Source organism: Balaenoptera borealis, assembly GCF_965194805.1.
Source record: "Balaenoptera borealis genome assembly, chromosome: 3".
NCBI lineage: Eukaryota > Metazoa > Chordata > Mammalia > Artiodactyla > Balaenopteridae > Balaenoptera > Balaenoptera borealis.
In genome coordinates, this window is record NC_138866.1 from 45,206,006 (window position 1) to 45,229,011 (window position 23,006).

The window sequence follows — 23,006 nt, forward strand, 5'->3', positions numbered from 1 at the left end:
GGGAAAGAATGCGGCTCTGCATTCACAGAGCTGAATTTTACCCCCTGACTCAATGGGATCACGTGATTCAAGCCCTTAGGAGGCTGTAGTGCTCAAAACATGGTAGCCGCTTAACTCTCAGGTGCTTCTTGGGTCTTCTGAGTCATCGGCACCTCCTGCATTTGGAACATCACACCGAATGAAAACGACCTATTCACTTTTCTCTTTCTTCTGCTAGACTATTAACACCTAGAAAAGTGCCTTCCAGGTCCCATGGTACATTCACATTTGTTGAGTGGTTATGACGTCAAGCACTGCGTGCTTTACCTGGATTGCTTCATTTAATTCTCAAAACCCTATGGAGTTAGGAATTATTGTTATCCGCCTTTTATAGCTCAGGAAATGGAGGCACCAAGAGGTTAAGTAACTCACCCAATGTGACATATCTGGTAAGCGGTATATATGACTGGTCAGGTTCCAGAACTTGTGCTCTTTACACTGTCCTACACCACCTCATCCTCAGTCTGTGTTTTCCTCGTTTTTCTCCACTTATCCTAATATCACCGTGGAGCGTACCATCCCTATCATCTCCTCCTGTGTGGGAGGGGCTATATTTATTCTTTGATTCTCTTTGTACTAGCCTAACACAGTGCCTTATAGAATTGAATGCTTTACAATCGCCTCTCCACTTGTCTCATGCTGGGTTTAGGTACCAGTTATGCTCTTTCACAGAACATTTCTTGTCATTGTCAGCCTGGATGCTAGACTGAATGGACCACTATGCAGACCCTTTATGTTTTTGTTTTGTTTTTTTTTAAAAATTAATTAATTAATTTTTTTTGGCTGTGTTGGGTCTTCGTTTCTGTGCGAGGGCTTTCTCTAGTTGCGGCGAGCGGGGGCCACTCTTCATCGCGGTGCGCCGGCCTCTCACTATCGCGGCCTCTTTTGTTGCGGAGCACAGGCTCCAGACACGCAGGCTCAGTAGTTGTGGCTCACGGGCCTAGTTGCTCCGCATCATGTGGGATCTTCTCAGACCAGGGCTCGAACCCGTGTGCCCTGCATTGGCAGGCAGATTCTCAACCACTGCGCCACCAGGGAAGCCCCGACCCTTTATGTTTTTTGTTCTTAATGACAACCATCTGTCTCCTAAAGCAATTGAGATCTTCAGTTATTAGGACAAAGGAAAAACTGACGCTAGGCACGGCCCTATGCTACTGTTACATGTCTCAGGAATCAGTCACACTGAAGCCTGGCCTTTCTACCTTTCTCAAAGAGAGTCTGGGTGAAACTGGGGTTTCCTTTCAATATTAGGTGCTCAGGCCCCATATGCTTTAACAAGTAAATTGTACATACAAAAGAGTATTACATATCTTTGGAGTTAAATAAATAGAACGAATACTCATGTATAGCCCTCACTCCACTCGACAGAACATTATCAGACTCTAACAAGCCCTCCATGTACCCATCCCAATTGCATCTCCTTCCAACCCTCCCCCCGGTAATGCTAATATGCTTTTCATTATACAGAGTATGGGCTGTTTGAGAGCAATAATTTTCTGATGAATAAGTCAGATGTGATTCCCAAGTACTTTGTTATGAAAGGTACTAGCAGCAAATGGATATTCAAACTTATTTTGAGGTTTCACTTTCTATTCAAACGGATGTTTTCAGTGAGCTGTTTCCGATTCTAACTTCACAATCACTGCAGCATAATAGTGTGCTGAGAACAGATGTGTCACTAAATTGTGGTCAACGTGCAAAACTGATTTTTACCACCGTGGGGGACATGTACTTTTATGGCAGTGCTGTCGGAATGCTAAGCTAAGAAGGCGCTGCCTGTGGTAAAGGGCAGGACTCAGACTGCAGGAGGGGCGAGGGAGTGTGCTAGCACACCAGCACCGAGGAAACATGGTTTCCAGCAACTCCAAGTTCTTCGCCATGCAACCATGTGAGAGACCTTGTGAGAACTTGGTCGTGGCAGCAGACACTCTACCAACAGCTTGATGAAGACTAGCGTGGCAACCCGTGAAGCACTGAATCCTTACAGGAGATCCCAAGTTCTAGTATTAAAAAATGTGCTTAAATAGCAAAAAATGGAAAACTATTACTCCAGCCAACAGATATTTCTGAAATGGCTTAAGTTTTCATCATTTATTTCCTGCCACTAATGGACCCTATGAAATAATAATTTCACTGTTCCCTCCCCTCCACCATTACTGTGAATTAGAAACACTCATGTCAGCCCAGGACTGGAGGAAATGAAATGCAGTTCTACCAGAGATTTGGTGATGTTTGTATGTAGCAGCTAAAGACCCCCAAAATTGGACATGATTTTCAGTGTTACTGAGTTTGTGAGAAGATAAAGTTAGGAAAGAACTTGGAGCTTTAAGGGAAATTGCTTTCAGAATGGGGGGAAAAAAAGACACATTTGAGGCTATGAGGCAAGAACCTTTGGACAGATGCCCAGAAAAGTAGGAAGACTTATTCCCATCTCCCCTTCTCTATCTAGCTTCTCTATTTAAAAAAGGCATGGCTTCCTGTTCTAGGACTAAAACATGCTCTCTTCTTTGGGGATTTTCTGAAAACAATTGTGGCTGCAATTAAGTGACTGGGATATTTTTCTTCACCTTTATAAGATGCAGTATAAGTTGCACCCTAGATAATATATGTGAAGGAAAGGTTAATTCTATGCTAAAACATGTTTAGGATGTTTTTTTATCTCAGGAAACAAACATGGAAAATCTTCACTTGCATTCTATTTTGTTATAGTTAAGATAACCATATAATTTATCCTTAAATCCGGGACACTTTTGAGAATGCAAGGAGGGTACTGTTAATAATTACGCCTGGACAACATAAACCAGAGTTGTCCCAGGCAAACTGGCATGTATGACCACTTATAAGGCAATCTTTGTGTTTAATAAATATATCATCACATTGTGTAAATTTTAGCCTTCAAGCTTCACAATCTGATTTTTTTTAAAAATAAACTTATTTATTTATTTTTGACTGTGTTGGGTCTTCGTTTCTGTGCGAGGGCTTTCTCTAATTGTGGCAAGCAGGGGCCACTCTTCATCGCGGTGCGCAGGCCTCTCACTATCGCGGCCTCTCTTGTTGCGGAGCACAGGCTCCAGACGCGCAAGCTCAGTAGTCGTGGCTCACGGGCCAAGTTGCTCCGCGGCATGTGGGATCTTCCCAGACCAGGGCTCGAACCCGTGTCCCCTGCATTGGCAGGCAGATTCTCAACCACTGTGCCACCAGGGAAGCCCCTGATTTTTTTAAAAAGCATTAACAGTGATACTATATATTAGATGTGTAATCTTTTAGTTAATGCTAATACACTAAATAGAATCCCTCCAAGAAGGAATGTTCCATTTTTCCCTCTTGGTGCTTTGAGTATTTTGCGCATTATTATCTGTTTTATAGATAAGGTAAATCAGCACAGGAAGCTAGTCAATTGCACCAAATCACACTGCCAGGCTGAGCTCAAAGCTAAAAACTGCCCTTGAATCCCCAGCAATTGTGCTGCTCACTGAACCATGAAAAACTGCATTCTAGAATTTGATCAGATTTCTATTACGGACTCCCCAGAGGTGGAGACTTGTTACCACCTTTCAGATAAGAAGTCTTGTGAAGTTTGTCAACAGGCTTCTCCTAGTTCACATTAATCCTCTTCATCCCCCTTTTATAAAGAGCCCAAGTACTAAGTCCTGATCGTTAGTCATGTAGTTTGGGCTTTTTTAGTAAAGATTTCTTTGAGCAGTCAAGAAGGGATCCAGGTATTCATTAAGTTTAGTACTTGGGATTTTTCTATGTTGCAGTAACTAAGCAACAGTTTAGATGTCTTAACTTAGCATGTCCTGCATCGGCAAGTTTAAAGATTTTTTTTTTTTTTAATTTATTTATTTATTTATTTATGGCTGTGTTGGGTCTTCGTTTCTGTGCGAGGGCTTTCTCTAGCTGTGGCAAGTGGGGGCCACTCCTCATCGCGGTGCGCGGGCCTCTCATTATCGCGGCCTCTCTTGTTGCGGAGCACAGGCTCCAGACGCGCAGGCTCAGTAATTGTGGCCCAGTTGCTCCGCGGCATGTGGGATCTTCCCAGACCAGGGCTCAAACCCGTGTCCCCTGCATCGGCAGGCAGACTCCCAACCACCGCGCCACCAGGGAAGCCACATCGGCAAGTTTAAAAAAAGAACTGTCAAGCCATACTTGGTAGAACCTCCCTTGGACTCTCCCACCCTCAGAGGTACAGTTCCTGTACATCTTGGCTGCTCATTTACTGCTAACAGAAACCTCTTTTGTCTCAGCCACTCTGACAGCCTTGTCCAAGCCTTTCCCACTTTGGGGCAGCTGGATAACCAGTGTCTTCAATAAAAGGTAGGGCTGAAACCAGTGATTTGACCATCCAGTACCTTTTGTAACAATTCTCACATCCATATTTTAACCTACTCCTGAATGCTACACCTTTGAATATTATTTGTCTTTGTTTGTGAAAATACAACTCTCCAAGTTAGCAGTTTAAGAACTGTGCTTATTCACCAGACACTAAGGATATACATTTCAAACAAACATTACATTTTTAAAGTGAATATCTAATGAAACTTATTCAATGACATAAACTGTGTAAAAGGTCTGCTACATAACATTCAATACATGTTAGATGGATTTGACTTTCCAGGTATACAATTTTGGAAGCAGAACTACAGCATTAAGGCAACCACGGCAGGCACGTGTAAGATGGAGAAACTGTTCTTAGGAAAGCAGCATTCTGCAGCAAAGTGGAACACAGCAAAGCTTTGCTATTGGTCACACCTAGGATTCTCAGTTCCATAACATACCAGCTATGTAATCTCTACCTCTTAGCTGTAGTTTCATTATCTATAAAATGAGGATTAAGAACTGTCCTTGTCTTAGAGGTTTGTTGTGTAATTGGGACAGTGCATTTAAACAGTCAACTAGACTTGTTTCTGTCTTCTCCTAGATTGTGTATATCTCAAATGCAGGGTGTTAAGAGTTCCATGAGCTAAAGTATGTAAAGTGTACAGAAGAGCTATAGTTACTAGCTCCCAGGAAATGAAGCTGGGTAAGAAGTAGGACAATACATGAAGCTCAGTTTAACTTGGCCTCTTTATCTAAAAAGTTAACCAGTTGAGTGTTTTCCTAGTTTTCCCATAGCTTTGGAATCTACTCAGTGGTTAAGGGGACAAGAACAAGTCAGGATGTCTTGTGGAAGAGAAAAGGCAAGGGTCTAGATTGGTAATCAAGGAACTGCATATAAAGGGGACTGGATATCTGAGCACAATATCATCTAGTGGACAAACCCTGTTTTGATGCCATTGTCATGTAAGGAGACCTTGGGATTTACTTAACCTCTTTTAGATTTCCTTATCCCTAAAAAAAGGCTATCTTTTAAATCTACCTACCTATCTTTAAGGAATGTTCGTCCAAATGACCATCTTAAAAAATAAGGCCTAATATAAAACAAGGCAGAGCAAAAACTTAAAATGTTAAATAATCCTATTTTCTTGTGTGACACTAACACTTTAAGCATAGCTTAGAATTCTGGATGGATGGAGATTCTATTATACTTGTGAATCTGATTGATTTTAACTAACCTCAACTAGATGTGGTCATCTACAATAGTTTTAAGAATTTAAAAGCAGCAAAACTTTTTGTCCCCTCAAACACCTTATATGTAAGTGCTATGAACCAAATTGTGCCCCTGCCACCCTAATCCATGTTTAAGTCCTAACCTGCAACATGATGGTATTTGGAGATGGGGCCTTTATGATGGGATTAGTGTCTGTATAAAAAGAGACAACTGAGAGCTTGCTTCTCTCCACATGGGAGGAAACAGTGAGGAGCCGTCTGCAAGCCAGGAAGAGCTCTCATCGAAACTGAGAACTGAACTAGCTAGCACCTTGATCGTGGACTTCCTAGCTTCCATAACCAGAAGAATTTCTACTGTTTAAACCACCCAGTCTATGATATTTTGTTATGGCAGCCCAAACTGCCATACAGTGGAACTGTGAATTGCTCTAGAGAAAGCAGAGAGGAACTAAGCTGAACCTGCTTTGTCTCCTCCTCGTTCTGGGAATCCCAGAGAACTGCAAGATATAGTATGAAAAGAAATTGTTTAACACATCGACATAAAAACCTGCCCTCATTGAGAATACTGTTCAGACGCAATAGGAACAAACTCTATGAGAAGGCCCAAATTCTCTTCTGGTATTAGAATTCTATTGCCTTGTCTTATCTAAAATAAGTGAACTTACAGTTAGGATTCTATTTTGCAAAAGGACTGTTGCAAAAGGACTAGTGCTAAGTTTTAAAATGGTGGTAAAAAAAGAACCTGCTTGTGTCAGGTACCCAGGCAAGAATGTGTTTGTCAAAGGAACGTCATTTCACGATGGGAAACCCCCAGCCCTGCTCCAGAGTGATCTTATATTTCACTACCTATTTCACAGCTCCACTTTAGGTGGGTACTTTTAGGAGGTATGTTAAGACATCAAATACAACTTTAAAAATTTATGTTTTTTTTTGTCCAAAGGCAAAAAGCAGAAATCCTTTCCAAAAACAGAATATACCACAAATTATTCACTTGTTTATAGCCCCACTCACACTGGGTTTCAAGAAAGGCTAGCAAACCCCCTGTGGAAAGAAAACAGCAACTATACACCAAGTTTAATAATGTGACCCTTACTACAGGCGTAGCAGTATCTTTCATAAAAGAAAGCAGGGTGGTGGCAGCAGGGGCAGATAGGGAAAGTTCCCTGACTTCATGTGTAGATAAACTGGTTACAAAGCATAGGCTAGCCTTGAAGGGAGAAGAGGAAATCCTCACAGCGGACAATGTGTTGCTGAAAGATGGTTTGTGGAGGAGGGGTTTTTCCCAGGCAGCCTATTTAAATGCCTTAGTGAATGGCAGATCACATACAGAGGGATGTCTCGGGCTGTTTTTCTTTCTCTCTTTATGACAACAAATTTGCAGTAAATCAAGCTCTGGACTTGCTCTGGGAAGCCCAGAATTGGGCCTAAAGATGAAAATAAATGGAAAAACTGTGAAACCATGAAAATACGTTTTTAAAAAAACTTTTCAGGTGTAATACACAAAAGCAAACAAGTTTATCTTAAAAAATGTCAAGTATCACATCCATAGACTATTCCTAATTATAATTATGTCTTAAAGCAACATTTGTCTTTGTTTACAAATACAGCAGCAGGTGATAAAACCTAACATCTCAAACAGATTGCTTACAGCTCATAATACAAACAAATGTGTATGTGTCAAATCACATTTTAGGCAGTTTAACTTAAAATGCATAGACAATTACATACATTAAATTTGTCATTATTAAGTCAATGAAAAAAATCACAATATCAAGAAAAAATACAAAAATATCAAGGAAAAAAATGCTTTATAGAACACGCATAAGAAGTCAAGTTTACTTAATGGCAATATATCAGGATCTACTAATCAGTGACAGGCAGTGAAAGTGCCTTTATCCAGGGGAAAATTAGAGGAAAAAAAAATCCCATTACTTTGCACTCTTGATAGTTGCACTGACAAACACTACAGTCTTGAAAGCATTTTCTTACTTTAAAAAAAGGTATGCCCTACTTTGTTCTTTAAATGCCCAAAGGCTAGTCTATAAATTCCACCAGCGGCAACACTAAAATATGTTTGTCCAGGTAAACTAATACTGGATGTACTCATCAATTCTGTAATGCCTCCCCCTAGGCTGTAAGCCTCTGAAAGACAGGCATTCTCTTCATCTCCGTGTATCTCTGGCATCTGGCAAAGCACCTGGATCATGGACATCTGAGAGTCTGCTGAATGAATGCAGTTTTCAGATGCTATCTATTGCCAGAAGCTTGCGTGGCCATTTCTTTAATACTGATTATTTTATTGGCAATTTTTGTTTTACTTGGCAGAATTCTGAAAATAAAACAAACAGTGTCTGTCTTCAATACTAAATATTGCTTTATTAAAATAAAATTATAGTCTTCCCTGAAAGCCACCCACCACTTTCTATGCACAGTACAGTGGATCAGTGTGATTCATCTGAATCAAGCCTTACGCTTTTCAAAAACTTGAACACTTGAAGGTCTGTGCTTAGGTTTAATTTCCAAGGTTTATAAACCAGGCATTTTATAAATCTAGCACTAGATTATTCAGGGTGAGGAAGGAAGACACTGGCACGAATCTTTTGGAAGTGTAGGCAACTGATTGATATGCAAACTAGGCACAGTATTTTAATTTAAACTCTATGAGTAGAGCTATGTTGATGCACACAAATAGTTTCAAAAGCTGTACATCTGACTACAACAGGTAGCACTAATAACTGTGAGGTGAAAAAAGCAGGGGAAAAACTGACTTCTTTCCTAGAAAATATTCCAATATCCCACTGTAGTGGTATGACAGACCAAGGCCCAAAATTCACCCCCTTTCTTCTCTGCCCTTTTATTATTCTCTACTGAAAACAATAACCAGTAAAACTGACAAAGAACGAAGGAGGCCCTTGGGTAATTAAAAAAATGTATTGTCTATTCCCAAATAATCAATATATTACTTTACAGAAAACAGGGCTATGGAGTCACAGCTGTGAACAGCCATCTTCAAAAGCATGAAAAAGTGTCAGGCCAGGTCCAGTTCAGACAAGCCAAGGCATTGTAAGCACTCCTTTAAGGAGCCTTGATTCTTGAGGACTGAGTGTGTGAATGAGGACCTAAGGTCTATACTTTAATTTTTCATTGTCATTTTTAGGCTCAACATTTCAAAATCTAAGATTCTAACTTCAGAAACACTATTACTCAACACATCTCAACTATCTCCATCAAATTTACTTTAAAATTCCTGCTCTGAAAGCCCAAATGCCAGCATATTCCGTACTCCATGATCCCTTAAGACCAAACATACTTTCTAACAAGCAGTCTCTTCCACAAACCAGCACAAATCAGCCTAGCATAACTTGTTTTAAAAGCAACATTATTCCCTTGTAAAGACAAAAACCTTCTTAGATGCTTTCCTCCATTCCTCCCTTGAAACAACTTCTGCTTTTCTTAACTCCACCCCGAACCTAAAAATACCTTTTGCCCCCAAGTACCCACAAGAATTGAGATGCCCCTCCCTCAAGTTGAGAAATGATGCTTGAAAATTAAAAAGAATGTAAAAGCAAATTCTATTCCCTTTGATTTCAATTCTTATGTTTAAAAAAAAATTCCCAAAAATCAGTTGGAAAATCCTCGAAAAGCCAAATTTAAAATGGCAGTATCATCTAGGGCACACTGGGCAGTATGGGTCACCAGCAGTTAATATACTTATAAGGGGTAATAATTCCAAATCTTGTATTCATGGCCCTTCAAATCCTTTAGCATAAGATTTTCTCTGATAGTAAATGGACTCCACGATAACAGATTCCCAAACTTGCTACCTATTCTTCTTGTAGTCAAACGTTATCCTCTCTAGTGTTAAATATTTTTCTAAAGCCAGAGTTGTCAACTTACTCCAAGGTAGAACAACCAAAATAACCAAAAGGAGAGATACCTTTGCTGCCATCTCACTTTGCCTTTCATCCCTCCAGAGTTAGCTGACATTATGATGTTGATTGATAAGTTAAGCTATGACACCTTCTAAGGCTATTGCCTTATAAATTGAAGGCTACAACAGATTCCAAGAGTGTTACAGATAGCTGCCACTTGTCCCTGTAAAGAAGTGAAAGAAAAAAAGACTGTGCCACTATGAAAGGGCTGTCTAACATTCCCCAGTCTGAAAATATCTAAACAAATTAGTTTCAATTCTGAAAGCCTGAATCTATCATCTACTTAAGGGAGGCCTAAATACTGAATGTTCCTCTCAAAGGTGACAATCTTGCTTTCTTAAAAGGAGGTAGCTATCAAACCATTAAATTGGCAGCATTTGGCATTCTTGACATTTTAACTATAAGAGAAATATACTACTAAATATTTTATTTCTAAGCAAAGGTAAGAGCTCCAGCATAAACCTCTCATATACTGGTCAAGAAAGTCACAATACATTTTAGTAACCTAATGGATACATTCAAAATTTGACAAATAACATGGTCAGTTCTATCCCAAATCTAAAAATCGGATTTAAAGATAAGGTGCCAAAAAGCTATTCTGGAGGTTACAAACAACACTTATTTTTAAGTAACACAGTCACACTGCTTTAAACTCAACTGCAGAGATCTACACTTTATGATTATTCTCAGTGTTACAGCTAGAGAATAATTTTTGAGGATGGCACTCATTCTTCTACCTATTTACCTGTCTTACCTGTCAACAAATACAGAACTGAACTGTTAGCCATAAGCACGTTACAAACAGATCCAGGAAAACTATGCAAGAGACGATGACATAGCTTAACCAGACTCTGAAAGACGTAACGTGTTTCGATCACACTTGTACAAAGAGAACAGTCATGTCTGTATGACTAACGTTCTCTAAACATAACTTCTGTGTTTGTGACAGACCCCTAGAGTGTGCCAGTTTTCCACATCAGGATGGAATTAAGGGAAGTGCTCCTTCTAAAGAACCGAGGGAGAGGGGGCTACAGGAAGGGTCCTGTAGAAGAGTGTTTTGTGGGAATGCAAATTACTTGTTACTATGAAGCAGTTCCTAGGGTCTCTTCTAGTTTGAGGTTCAAGACAAAGGAGAGAAATATTTCCTTCCTTGAGCTCTTTCCAAAGTAATATGGACACATCATAATCTATTCTACAAGTACAAAGAGATCACCAATTCTCTAAGAATATAATTTACATATACATGTTGGCCTGCATTAAAAAGAAAACAGTTTCCATAAAGGGCAGATTTTAGAGCTGTATGACCCATATGGCTAAAAATAAATCGGGTGGAACTCAAAATGAAGTAAAGTTTTTACTAAAAGCTCAAGGATAAAAATGAACTCAACATCTGACAATAATTACCAACAGTTTTAAAATGTATATCCAAAAGATAACCTCAGAAGGACCAGGTTTATTTATCCTACAGATAGAGCAGCTCAAGATGTTGAGAGGCATCATTTGTTTAAATTATGACAATGTGATTGTTTTCAAAGTGTGTTTATTTAGGGGAAAAAGTGATAATATAAGTATTTAGTTTCATAATTTAAACAAATCGAAAGTTTGTTTTAAACAAATTGTATCAAAGAGCTATTCAATATACTTAATTAACTTTCCATAAAAACCGAATAAAAATCACATTTGAATGATTTACTTTTACATTTTTATCTGATTGTTTCCATCAGATGTACTATACATCCAAGCACAAGAGGCAGATATCTTCTGAGAGGTGCAAGAGTTGTTCTTTCATGAATGCCCTCTAAGAATAGTGAAACAGCAATTTTTATATATGCATTCAAGTGCATATACATATATGTACTTCAAAAAGCAAAGCGTCATCTCTTCATCCATTGTTAACTTAATGGTAAGACTGCAATAGAAAAAAGAAAAAGTAAACTTCTAGATTTTGTAAATGGAGTTTATTAACTCCTTGCTGTGGCTTAAAATAAACTTATTGCTTAATAAAGCCAAACAGCTTATCACCTCACTTATTCTGGCATACAATTTACAAAAGTAATTTTTTAAGACAATATATATATAGAGCAGAAAGTTACACTAACGAAAAGAAGTTTTAGGGGCACTTTATTAAGGTATTTCTCCTTTGCAATTGAGGTGGATGTTCGATTAACCTGGTTGGAGATCTGATTAGTACTTTGTTAAGAATAAATAGATTTTTTCGCCCCTGTGGAGCATCTGACTTGGCTCAGTTCACGGGGAAACTGGGTGCTTTTCTATTTGGTCATACGCCCAAGAAAGGGTCCTCAACTAAGATGTCAACCCTACTCCAGCTTGGCTGACAGTAAAGCACACAGCATTACATATAGTTGGCAATGCAGAGAGTGGTATAACCTTGAGCTCAGTACTGTTAAGGATCTAACAAAACCTTGGCTGATAAACACTATGGACAGTTGCATTAAAGATGGGCAACGTTACACATTCACTGCCCTGGATTCTCTAAAAATCTACCTCTATATCTAGCCAGACTGGCAGAGATTACTTTTAGTGAACTTGTGCTTTGGTGTGATGCTATAAAACAGTACTGAGAAATGTTAAAAAAAAAAAAAAAAAAAAATCCAACGAAACACATCTTTGAGTTTACCTCAAGGATGCTGTTGAGGACACTGCTTACTACATTACAAAGTCTTTGGGGATATTTGGGGAATTTTTCTATTTTTAGTACCAGGAATATTGTGTTTTCATCCTTTTAAATGCTTTACCTAAGTTTACCTGAAGTTTGAAATTTACTCTTTTTTAATATACGCACACCTTTTAAAAAAAGGTTTAAAAGCTTTCTAATCTTCCATCCAAAACTGGAGACAATCTTTCAGTTGTGCTTATGGGACTATTACTGCATGTTAAATAACAAATTAAACACTCACATGGGGGCCACCGGGCATCGGTGGAGCACCGGAAGGTCCTGAAGGCACTTGAAAAGGATTATTGGGACTGGGATAGAGTCCTGGTGTGGGATATGATCCTGCAGGGGCAGGATATGGCGCTGGTGGTCCCCAGGCTCCTGGTGGAACAGTGCCCCACGGAACAGGTGGTGCAGCCCCTGGTGCCTGGGGAGGAGGAGGAGCGGGATACGGCCCTGGAGATGGATATGGCATGTTAGGGGTGGGATACTGCCCTCCCATTCCTGGTGCCCAAGGTCCAGAAGACATGGATCCCCATGGACCTAAAGGACCAGCTGCAGCTGGATCTGTGGGCGCACCATATGGTCTCGGAAGCTCTGGAAAGGGCATATTTGGTGTAGGATATGGCCCTGTGGGGCCAGGGCCTGGCACAGTTGGGGCTGGATAAGGACCACCAGGTGGGGGGCATGATGGTCCAGAAGGAGGAAAGGGTGCAGGGGGTCCTGGAGGTGGTCCAGTGGGAGGCACAGAGGGATACATTCCTGTTGGTGCTGGTCCAAAAGGCACAGTGGAGGGTGTTGCACTTGGTGGGAGTCCAGATGGCACAGAAGGTGGAGCACTTGGGTTATTCCAAGGGTTGGAACCTGGCCAGCCTTGAGGAGGTTGGCCGGGTTTTGTATTGCTCACAGCAGAGGTTTTGGCAGGGGAGTGTTCAGGTAGTGCATCTGCCAACTGGAATACAAAACAGGCGTGTCTTATTGACCTTATTCAGGGACAAGCAATGCCAAACATAATTACAAACCCATAAAGGATAGTAAGCTATAGGGTCAGGGATTCTTCAAAAGCCAAGCTGTTCAGTTTTTTAAAAAACAACTCATTTAATACAAAATTTAGGAGTTACCTCGAATAGCAGCTTTACAATGCAAATTCCTCAGAGAAGTTCAAGTTTTCTAAATACAACTGATCAACATAGTGTGATCTCGATCCTGGCTTTACCTCAAGTAAGTTACATACCCTCTCTGAGCTTCAGTTTCCTCATTTTCAAAACAACAGTTTAGGGTTAACCTGAGGCCTAAATGAGATAACTCATTTAATGCACTTAACATAGTGCCTGGTATATAATTTTCAATAAATGTTGGCTATTATTAACACTATCAGGTTAAAAGAGAACAGAAGTAACCCTTTAAAAATTTTTTTACTTAAGGATTCATAAAGAAATAAATACAACAGAATGCATTTTCAAACATAGCTAAGTAAATTAAGGCAAATCATCTATCAAAATCACATGCTAAAAAAACAAAAACAAAAACCAAGAATCACAAAAAGCATCTTTTACATTGGAAGACTTAGGGCCCACAGTTAGGACCATGTCTTTTTTCTAAGAGCCAAAAAACTTATGAAGAGTAAATGCATCAACTTACCGAAAATTCATCAGACATTTTCCTAAAAACAAAACCAAACAAAAAAAAAAAAAAAAAGAAAGAAGGAATATTTCAAAACCAGTGTTTAATTTCTTATATATTCTTTAAGGAACTATGCATACACTATTTTTACTTAAATGGAATCTTAATCATTTATATAATGATTTTCTTTATACAGGAAAAATTTCCATAATAGTTCATACACCTCTGTAAACTTCATCCCTTTTTACTGGCTGCACATCATATAAAAGTGATCCATAATTTAGTTTACAGTCTCAAGTTGGTGGCAGTTTAGGTTGTTCACAGTTTGAATTGTTTTAAACAATGACACAGTGAACATGTCACCTTTAAACACCTATCTTTTCGAGTCTATCACCAGGAAAAAGTATAGAAGTGAAATACACAGTCAACAGGTAAGGTCATCTAAAATCCATCTCAAAAAGCCCATGCCAATTTACACTCTACCTTTTTAAAACTCCTCTTCACCACTGGATGTTATTAAATTTATAAATCATTTTCCATTATGATAGGTTAAAAATTGGCATCTTGTTTTAACTTACATTTCTTTAATTAAGTGGAAAGTAGAGCATCATTTAAATTTAATACCACATTTAGACTTCTTTTTCTGTGAATATGCTCATGCCCTTGGACCACTTTTATCAATTTTTATAATTGAAGTATAATTAACTTTCAATAAAATGCACGGATCAGTGTTCAGGTAAACAAGCTCTGACAGTTGCATATGCCCCTGTAACCATCCAAAACAGAACATTTCCTTCACTCCATAGGTTTACTTGTGCCACGTTCCAATCAATTCCCCTTTGCCACTCAGCAATCACTTTCTTAGTTTTCGCTTGTTCCTTGACTTCATATAAATAGAATAACACAGTATGGACTCTATTTTGCCTTTGATCATTTTACTACTTAGTAGTACATCTTTTTTTTTAACGCTTTGTAAGACATTAAGGAAATTAGATGTTTGTCATATGAGACAAAAAAATCCACCTATACTTTCTAATAGTACTTCTATGGTTTAACTTGTTTAAAATCTTTCTGTTCTTTCAAACAATTACTGAATAATCTATCTTTTTCAACAGACTTGACAAGCTACCTTTTTAAAAAAAATTTTATTTATTATTTATTTATTTTTAATTTTGGCTGCATTGGGTCTTCGTTGCTGTACACGGGCTTTTCTCTAGTTGCGGTGAGCGGGAGCTTCTCTTGTTGCGGAGCACAGGCTCCAGAGTGCAGGCTCAGTAGTTGTGGCGCACAGGCTAAGTTGCTCCGCGGCATGTGGGATCTTCCCGGACCAGGGCTTGAACCCATTTGACAAGCTACCTTTAACACATTCTACAGTTGCTATTGACAACAAACACTGAATATATATACATACACACATATATGTAAATATATCATGGAACAGGCACCATGCTAAGTGCTTTAGGTGTACAACCTCGTTTAATAGATGCAGATTCTATTACCACTCCCAGTGTACAGCTGGAGAAAAGGAAGCTTAGCAAGTTACCCTGTTTAAGATCAGAGCTAGTGACAAGCAGAGAAGAGATTCAAATCCAGGTATCGTCTGACTGCAGAGCCAAGGCTCTTTTTTAAAAAAATATATATATATATTTAAAATAAATTTATTTATTTAATTTATTTATTTTTGGCTGTGTTGGGTCTTCGTTGCTGTGCGTGGGCTTTCTCTAGTTGTGGTGAGCAGGGGCTACTCTTCTTGGCAGTGCGCGGGCTTCTCATTGCAGTAGCTTCTCTTGTTGCAGAGCACAGGCTCTAGGCGTGCAGGCTCAGTAGTTGTGGTGCATGGGCTTGGTTGCCCCACAGCATGTGGGATCTTCCCGGACCAGGGCTCGAAGCTGTGTCCCCTGCATCGGCAGGCAGATTCTTTTTTTTTTTTTTTTTAATACATTTATTTATTTATTTATTTATGTATTTTTGGCTGCATTGGGTCTTCGTTGCTGTGCGCGGGCTTTTCTCTAGTTGCGGCGGGCGGGGGCTACTCTTCGTTGCGGTGCGCCGGCTTCTCATTGCGGTGGCTTCTCTTGTTGCAGAGCACGGGCTCTAGGCACGTGGGCTTCAGTAGTTGTGGCGCTCGGGCTTAGTTGCTCTGTGGCATGTGGGATCTTCCTGGATCAGGGCTCGAACCCCTGTCCCCTGCATTGGCAGGCGGATTCTTAACCACTGCGCCACCAGGGAAGCCCCCAGAGCCAAGGCTCTTAACCACCAAATCAGAGCGCCTCCATCATTTCCCAAAGGTATTGTGAACTCTATTCTTTCCTACTGATCCACACTATAACATCTCATCTTATCAGGGCAGCTTTAAATTTTAAACAAATTTTATGACCAACTATTACTGTTTATTTCAGATTTTCCTGAATATTTTCATGCTTATTTTTTCTAGATCATTTTGTAAAAAAACAAAACAAATAAACAAACAAAACCCAACAACACAACAAAAAACACTTTAAATTTACAGATTAATCTAGGGGACATTTCATACATTTAAAGTATAAACTATTCTCATTCAAGAACAAGGTATGTCTTCCTAGTTCCCATCACTGTCATTTATTATCACTCACTAGTTTTTAAAAATCAAGACTCCTACACATTTTTTGTGAGTTAGATTTCTAAATGGTAAACGTTTTCTTGTGGTTGTAAATTGGTTCTTCCATTATATTTTCTAATTGGTTGTTCATATATGGAAAAGCCTTTCAAATTTTAGTGTATTACTTTTGTAAGCAGTGACATTGTTGAATTATTTTATCCTGAAAGTCTCTCAGTTGACTCTCTGGAATCTGCAGATAAAGAATTATGCCATCAGCAAAAAATAATTTTACCTTCTCTTTGCAGTATTTACACCTATTTTCTCTTTTGCCTAAGCTAGGACTTAAACAACAATGAAATATTAAATAAGATAGTGTGAGCACAGTAGTCTTCTTCTCAACTCTCCTGGCAATGCTTCTAATGTTTATATATGACTCATTTTTAGTTTTGAGATTTAAAAAAAATTACAGTAAGAAAGTTTCTATCTATGCCTATTTTGCTAGACTTATTTACTCCCATTTTGCTAGTGAAAAATAAAAAATCCAACACTGAATTTCTTCAGATGATTTTTTTTGGCATCTAATGAGTTGATCTTGCAGTTCTTCTCCTTTGTCCCATCAATACACAATATAGTTACATATATATTGCTTAATATTGAGCCATCCTTGCATTTACAGATTTATTATTTATTATTTGGTTATCATGAGGAATGATAAAGAAAATGAACAGGAAGCCTACTGCTGCAACTGCTATAACCCTGCTCTTAATTCATAATATTAAAAAACACATCATGAATGTATAGCAAATACAATTACCTAGTCATTCCCATGTTAAGGTTTGTTTTATACTAAAATGTCACATCACACAATAGTAAATTCTTAGGACTAAAGTTTATCCGTGCACAACAAGTTTAAAGTCTACCTAAGACTAACATTCTTTTCAAACAGGGTGAGCCTTTTCGAAACAGAAAATAGTTCTGTATCAAAGTTCACACTAATTCTGGAGCAGAAAACCTAACCAAATAAGAAACTCATTGAATCTCACGTGGTCTTACAGTTTGGGTTTTCAGAATTACTCATCTTCCTCTTAGTTTTTGAAAACCTATGGTTAATTAATCATAGCATTACATTAAAATATCGTATTCCATTAGTTAAGAATATCAAACTGATTCACAACTCTGGCTTTCAAAAGTTTAAATTCAAAATCAAATCCTGGAAGATAGAGGAAATAATAAAGCCCTGACCAAAGGGATTAGAAATAAGTCACTTCCTGTTCTGCAGAACTGCATAGTAAAGTGACCTGCTCTCCATGCCTAGAATAAATAGTGTTCATATTAATTGGAAACATTCCAATTTATTATTTGGAGAATACTTTCATCATAAAAAGGTTAAAAAATAGAGTTGGACATCACTATTCCAATATGAGAAGAGTTGCAGAATGTAAAAAAACCCCCACAAAAACCCCTAGGTTTTCTTTTTTTATTTCTTTTTTTTGGCCGTGCCGCGTGGCTTGTGGAATCTTAGCTCCCCTACCAGGGATTGACCCTGGGGCCCCAGCAGTGAAAGTGCCAAGTCCTAACCAATGGACCACCAGGGGATTCTCCAAACCCTAGATTTTCTAAAAAACGATTCCCAAACATATGGATTATGCTAATTAAGATGAGGCCAATGCAACCTTGAACTAGGAAAAAAAAAGTGTAAAATCAAGGAAGATTTTTTCTTTTCAGAATAATCTAAAGCTATCACTTCCAAAACTTTCCGTTAATACTTTATGGCAGTACACATTATGTGAAGAATAATCACTGTATTTTTATTTTTTTTAATTTTTGGCTGTGTTGGGTCTTCGTTGCTGCGTGTGGGCTTTCTCTAGTTGTGGCAAGCAGGGGCTACTCTTCATTGCGGTGCACGGGCTTCTCATTGCGGTGGCTTCTCTTGCTGCGGACCATGGGCTCTAGGCGCGTGGGCTTTAGTAATTGTGGCACAAGGGCTCAGTAGTTGTGGCTTGCGAGCTCTAGAGTGCAGGCTCAGTAGTTGTGGCGCATGGGTTTAGTTGCTCCGCGGCATGTGGGATCTTCCCGGACCAGGGCTCGAACCCATGTCCCCTGCATTGGCAGGCGGATTCTAAACCACTGCGTCACCAGGGAAGCCCAATCATTGTATTTTCTGAGGAGCAATTTTAAAACAAGAGTACAAAATTTCTTTCAACATGCACTAGAAAAGTAAAACATTTCTGTAAGCGTATGGCCTTTAGAGTAAAAATGGTAATTCTATCATGGGGAGGTTTAAAAAAGTTGAACTCCATAAATTACTAGTGACTATTGGAAAAGGAATATTTCAATAGGCCATCAAATTGTAGTGGAGTCATAAACAGTATGGGACTACACAGTTTTGAAACATGGACACCAATCCTTTTGTCTGAATCTTTTGACAAAGGCAAACTTTTTAACCAGAGACCATCTTCCCATCAGCAAAACAGTTATAATTCCCGACTACTTCACAGACAAGTAAAATATTTAATAATCTACAGTTATAAACAAGTAACATATTTATTAAGAGTCACTAAGGGAAATCAGGATTTTTGCATAGTTTTGTTTAGTATGGAGAGAGGATACAGTAGTGGTAATATATTGTACTGAAAATACAAATTTTGAATGAACATATAGGATAAATTTTAGTATTGGCGTTTATCAGATACACTAATTTACATTTGGGCAACTCAAGAAATTGGGGATCTGCAAGTTTTTGAACATTCTAAATTACTTAAAAACATGTAATTAAAAAAATTTTTTTCCCCACAACCTCATGTCAGCCGTATTTTCTACATTCAGATACTTATTGGAACATAAGTGCCAGGTACTGCGTTGGGCCTTGGGGAAATGAATAGTACTGCATGGAATAAACGCTTAAAGGCGTTCACAGTATGGCGGAGAACTACCACTTAAACAGTAGGTTACCTGGGGTAAGCGCAGGGCACTATGGGAGCACCTCGAAAAGCTCCTAAAGGAATCAAGGAAAGGAGTATCAGACGAGGAGTCCCGAGGAGTGGTGCCTTGGCAGTCTGGGAGAACAATGGGGTGCGATAGGCCCTAGGGAAAGGAGCAGTTTGTACAAAAGCTGAGAGGGGGACAAGAGATCTTTGGGAAGTGTAAGCCAGCGGTGCCCAACCTTTTCGGCACCAGGGGCCGGTTTCACGGAAAACAAATTTTCCACGGAAGTGGGGGTGGGGGGGATGGCTCAGGCGGTAATGCGAGCGATGGGGAGCAGCAGATGAAGCTTCGCTCGCTCACCCGCAGCTCACCTCCTGCCGTGCGGCCCGGTTCCTAACTGGCCACGGACGTGCGGGTCCGTATGGGTCCGTGGCCTGGCGGTTGGGGGCCCCTGGTGTAAGCAGTTCAGATTGGTTAGAATGTAGAAACCGGAGGAATATGAAAGCCTTAGCAGAGAGTCTCTAGACCAAGGTTTGAATGTCTGAGTCAGCTCACCTGAATGAACCTGTTACTTCAACTATAAAGAACGGGCCAGTCACAGGAGAGACTAAATGGGACTGGTAAATCAAGTGCCTATAATAAAAGTGCCCGGAAAACAGACACATTATCTTGTCTTCCTCTGCGTACGGGCATATTGCTTATGGTTAAAAGAGTGAACGCCAACAGTATGACAGACTACGTAACACTGCACTTCACTGGCTGGCTCTGCGCAAGCCGAGCTGTGCAAACCCCGGAGGTGAAAGCAGACAGGAGTAGCATCCACCTCATAGATTTGCTGAGAGACTCACGTAATAAACAACTCTCTCGGTCACTGTCCGGCACATAGCGAAAACTCAACAAATGTTAGCTTTTACAAATTGCTACGATAGGCCCACAAACCTTTATCTACAGTTCTCAGTTCAGAAACCTCTGAAAATGCAATAAATGCTCCCAGGTTTGGCATAAAACTTACTTGGTGGCAAAACCTGACGTGAGGCTATTTACAGTTTCCATTAATTCTCCCCTATTCGCGGCACAAATATTACTGTTGGATTAGGGGATGCTGCCCCGACTCTGCTGGTGTGACCTCTCATCTTTGCACCTTATTGTCTTTCTAAAATCTAAAGATAAAATCCAAAGATGTCTGAATTCCAAAACACACTGGTCCCAAGGATTTCGGTTAAGGGGTTGTCTCTGGGTCTCCGTTCCTCCTGGAGAGAGGAAAAGGACATTCCAGTACACACAGCTCAAGTTTCTGAGACAAATTAGTTTTGAATAGGAGGTTCAAGACACCAGTAGCAAGAAAAATGTCTGTTCTCCCTGCCCAATGAACACTCCTAAACAAAGAACTTCTGAAAGACTTCTGAAGGCCACCTTCCCCTGTAATGAGGCCCATACAACCACCACGTGTACGAGTGTGTATTTCTTTAGTAGCAATGCTATAAAAAATTTTTTTTTCAGTCAGGTGAGTACGGTTCGATGCTTCAACATTAGAATCCTCATTTATTAAAAGCACTACTCTTGGTTTTAAGAAAACGGTCCAAAGCCACCAAGCGCTCCTAAATCCTAAAAAAAGGGAGTATTACAGAACTCAACACTTCTCATCGTTTCTGTCAGGGGTATTCATCTAAGGTATCTGCTAGCAACTCCTCTAGAAAATAATGACCAAAACGTCACAATGCGAAAAATCTTAAACTAGCGTCACAGACTCCACCAAGAATCTGTTTAGGCCTCCCTCTCCCTTTCATTGGAAATTATTGAGTGGGGGAGGGGGTCAGGGCCAAGGGGCGGGAGGCCGGCAGCCCTAAAGGGCCAAACGAACAAAAGGAGTCCGGGATCAACCGGAGCGAACCGGCCTCCGAGCGGGTCGCGCCTGCCCGGGAAGGGGTGGGGGAGGGGCTAGGCCGCTCCCCGCCCCGCCCCCAGCCAGGCCTGACGTCACGCGCGGAGAAACCCATCAGGCGCGACGTCACCCGCCTCCGACGCCTTCTCCTTGGGGGGCGAGAGAGCCGACATCCCGTAGCCGGGAGGAAAACGACGGGGAAAAACCCTTAGCCCCCGGCCCCCAAAGAGGCGACTCAGGCATCTCCGTTACTGCGCCCGCGTCCCGCTTGGGCGTGCTCCTTTGCTCCCCTCCACGACCCCGCCAGCGCCGAGGCAGCCTCACCCGGCAAGATCCGAACCCGCAGCAAGGTCTAGAAGCGGCAGTGGGTCCGAGGGAACTGAGCGCTGAAGAACTGAGCGCAGCCCGACCGACGGCAGCGGCGACGGAGACGGGGGCGGCAGCAGCACCAGCAGCGCGCGACTCCTCCTGGCGCCGGAACAGGAAGCGCCGAGCTTCGAGCGCGCTGCCCCCGCCCGCGCTCCGCCTCTCCTCCGGTCGGCCGGCCCCGGCCGCGCGCGCCCCCTACAGGGCCCGGGTGGCACTGCGGCCCGCCCGGCCCCGGCGGCGCGGCTGTTCCTTGCGCTCGCTCCCGGGCGGCTGTTTTCTCACGGTGGGCGGGAGGAAAGCGCCCCGATGTTCCGGAGTTCTGAGCAGTCTGGAGGAAACGCCAGTGGCCGGTGGCGTTCTGGGCAGCCTGGCGGAAATGGCTAACTTGTCTCCTGAAGAGAAGGTTGAAGGCAGGTTCTGGATTCCCTACGCTTGCGGTCTTTAGAGCCAGGCCTCGAAGCTGGCTAGGTGTGAATGCAGCCTAACCCCGGGACACTGATCCGTTGGCCAAAATTGGAGAGAGCTAAAAGCAATACAGGAAGGGGAAGACGTTTGCAAATGGCTTGACAAATCGATATTAACTACGGATGTCTTTGCAGATTTTTTTCTGATCAGTATTTCTTCTCCCACAGTTCAGTTTTGAATAAACCTTTACCTACCTACTCTGTGTCAGGTCCAAAAGATGATTGATTGACACATGGCCCCAGCCGTCAGGGAACATGCTAGCTAGTAATGAAGATGTCATAATTATGTGGTGTACAAAATATACACACATATATTTTAATGTAAAAATTAAAAGTATGCAATATTCTTACAACATTTTACTTCTTTGTTTTCATTTGCTGTTAGTGGATCGGTGGGTGGACATTTTACTATAAACTTCTTAAACGAAGACTTGTTTGGGTTTACTCCACAGCACACATAATTCTCATTCTGAAAAATGAGCAACAGAGAAACTTCAAATACCTAAGCCTGGGTAAGACATGTTTTTGGTTAGGGGCAGTGGTCTATGGAAAATGATATCACTAGTGTGAACTACCTACCCTGCCCTAATGGGAGGCAGTGAATCAGCAGTGCCTTGTGGCACGGGAAGCAGTGCCATAGGAAGCCTGAGGCAACAGTAAGTCAGCAAAATAGTGCTATATTTAAGTTTTTGATATTTTGCTCATCATAGGGCTTTTTTTTTGCATTCGGATTTTTAAATGTTGCACAAAAAATTATTTTCATTACTGAGTTTATGGTCAAAAAAAGTTTGTGCCCACGTTGAGTGTCTCACTCTACTCCTGTTCACGTGCATTAGAGTGACCAACAGCCTCCAGCTTTTCCCATGTTCCCAGTCAATAACTGAGCATGGCGGGAGTTCTAGAGGTAGGCCATTCCTGTCCCATGTGGGCTCCTACAGGTAACCCGTTGGGAACTACATCCTCGCCTAGC

General features: G+C 40.8%; 1 protein-coding gene across 2 annotated transcripts; it reads right to left on the reverse strand.

Annotated features, from left to right (window-relative positions):
• Positions 1-7,072: 7,072 nt before the first annotated feature.
• MAPK1IP1L (mitogen-activated protein kinase 1 interacting protein 1 like) lies at positions 7,073-21,705 on the reverse strand. 2 transcript variants are annotated; one of them, XM_082386704.1, is made up of 5 exons: positions 21,528-21,664; positions 19,349-19,391; positions 13,837-13,858; positions 12,440-13,147; positions 7,073-11,430 (listed from the first exon to the last, which is right to left on the reverse strand). In XM_082386704.1, exons 3-5 carry the CDS (start codon positions 13,852-13,854, stop codon positions 11,419-11,421), a joined length of 738 nt encoding a protein of 245 aa, XP_082242830.1. In that variant the 5' UTR covers positions 13,855-13,858; positions 19,349-19,391; positions 21,528-21,664; the 3' UTR covers positions 7,073-11,418. The 2 variants fall into 2 exon arrangements, with proteins under 2 accessions (XP_082242830.1, XP_082242831.1); XM_082386705.1 differs by lacking the exon at positions 19,349-19,391 and having other exon boundaries at positions 21,528-21,705.
• Between the last annotated feature and the right edge of the window lie 1,301 nt (positions 21,706-23,006).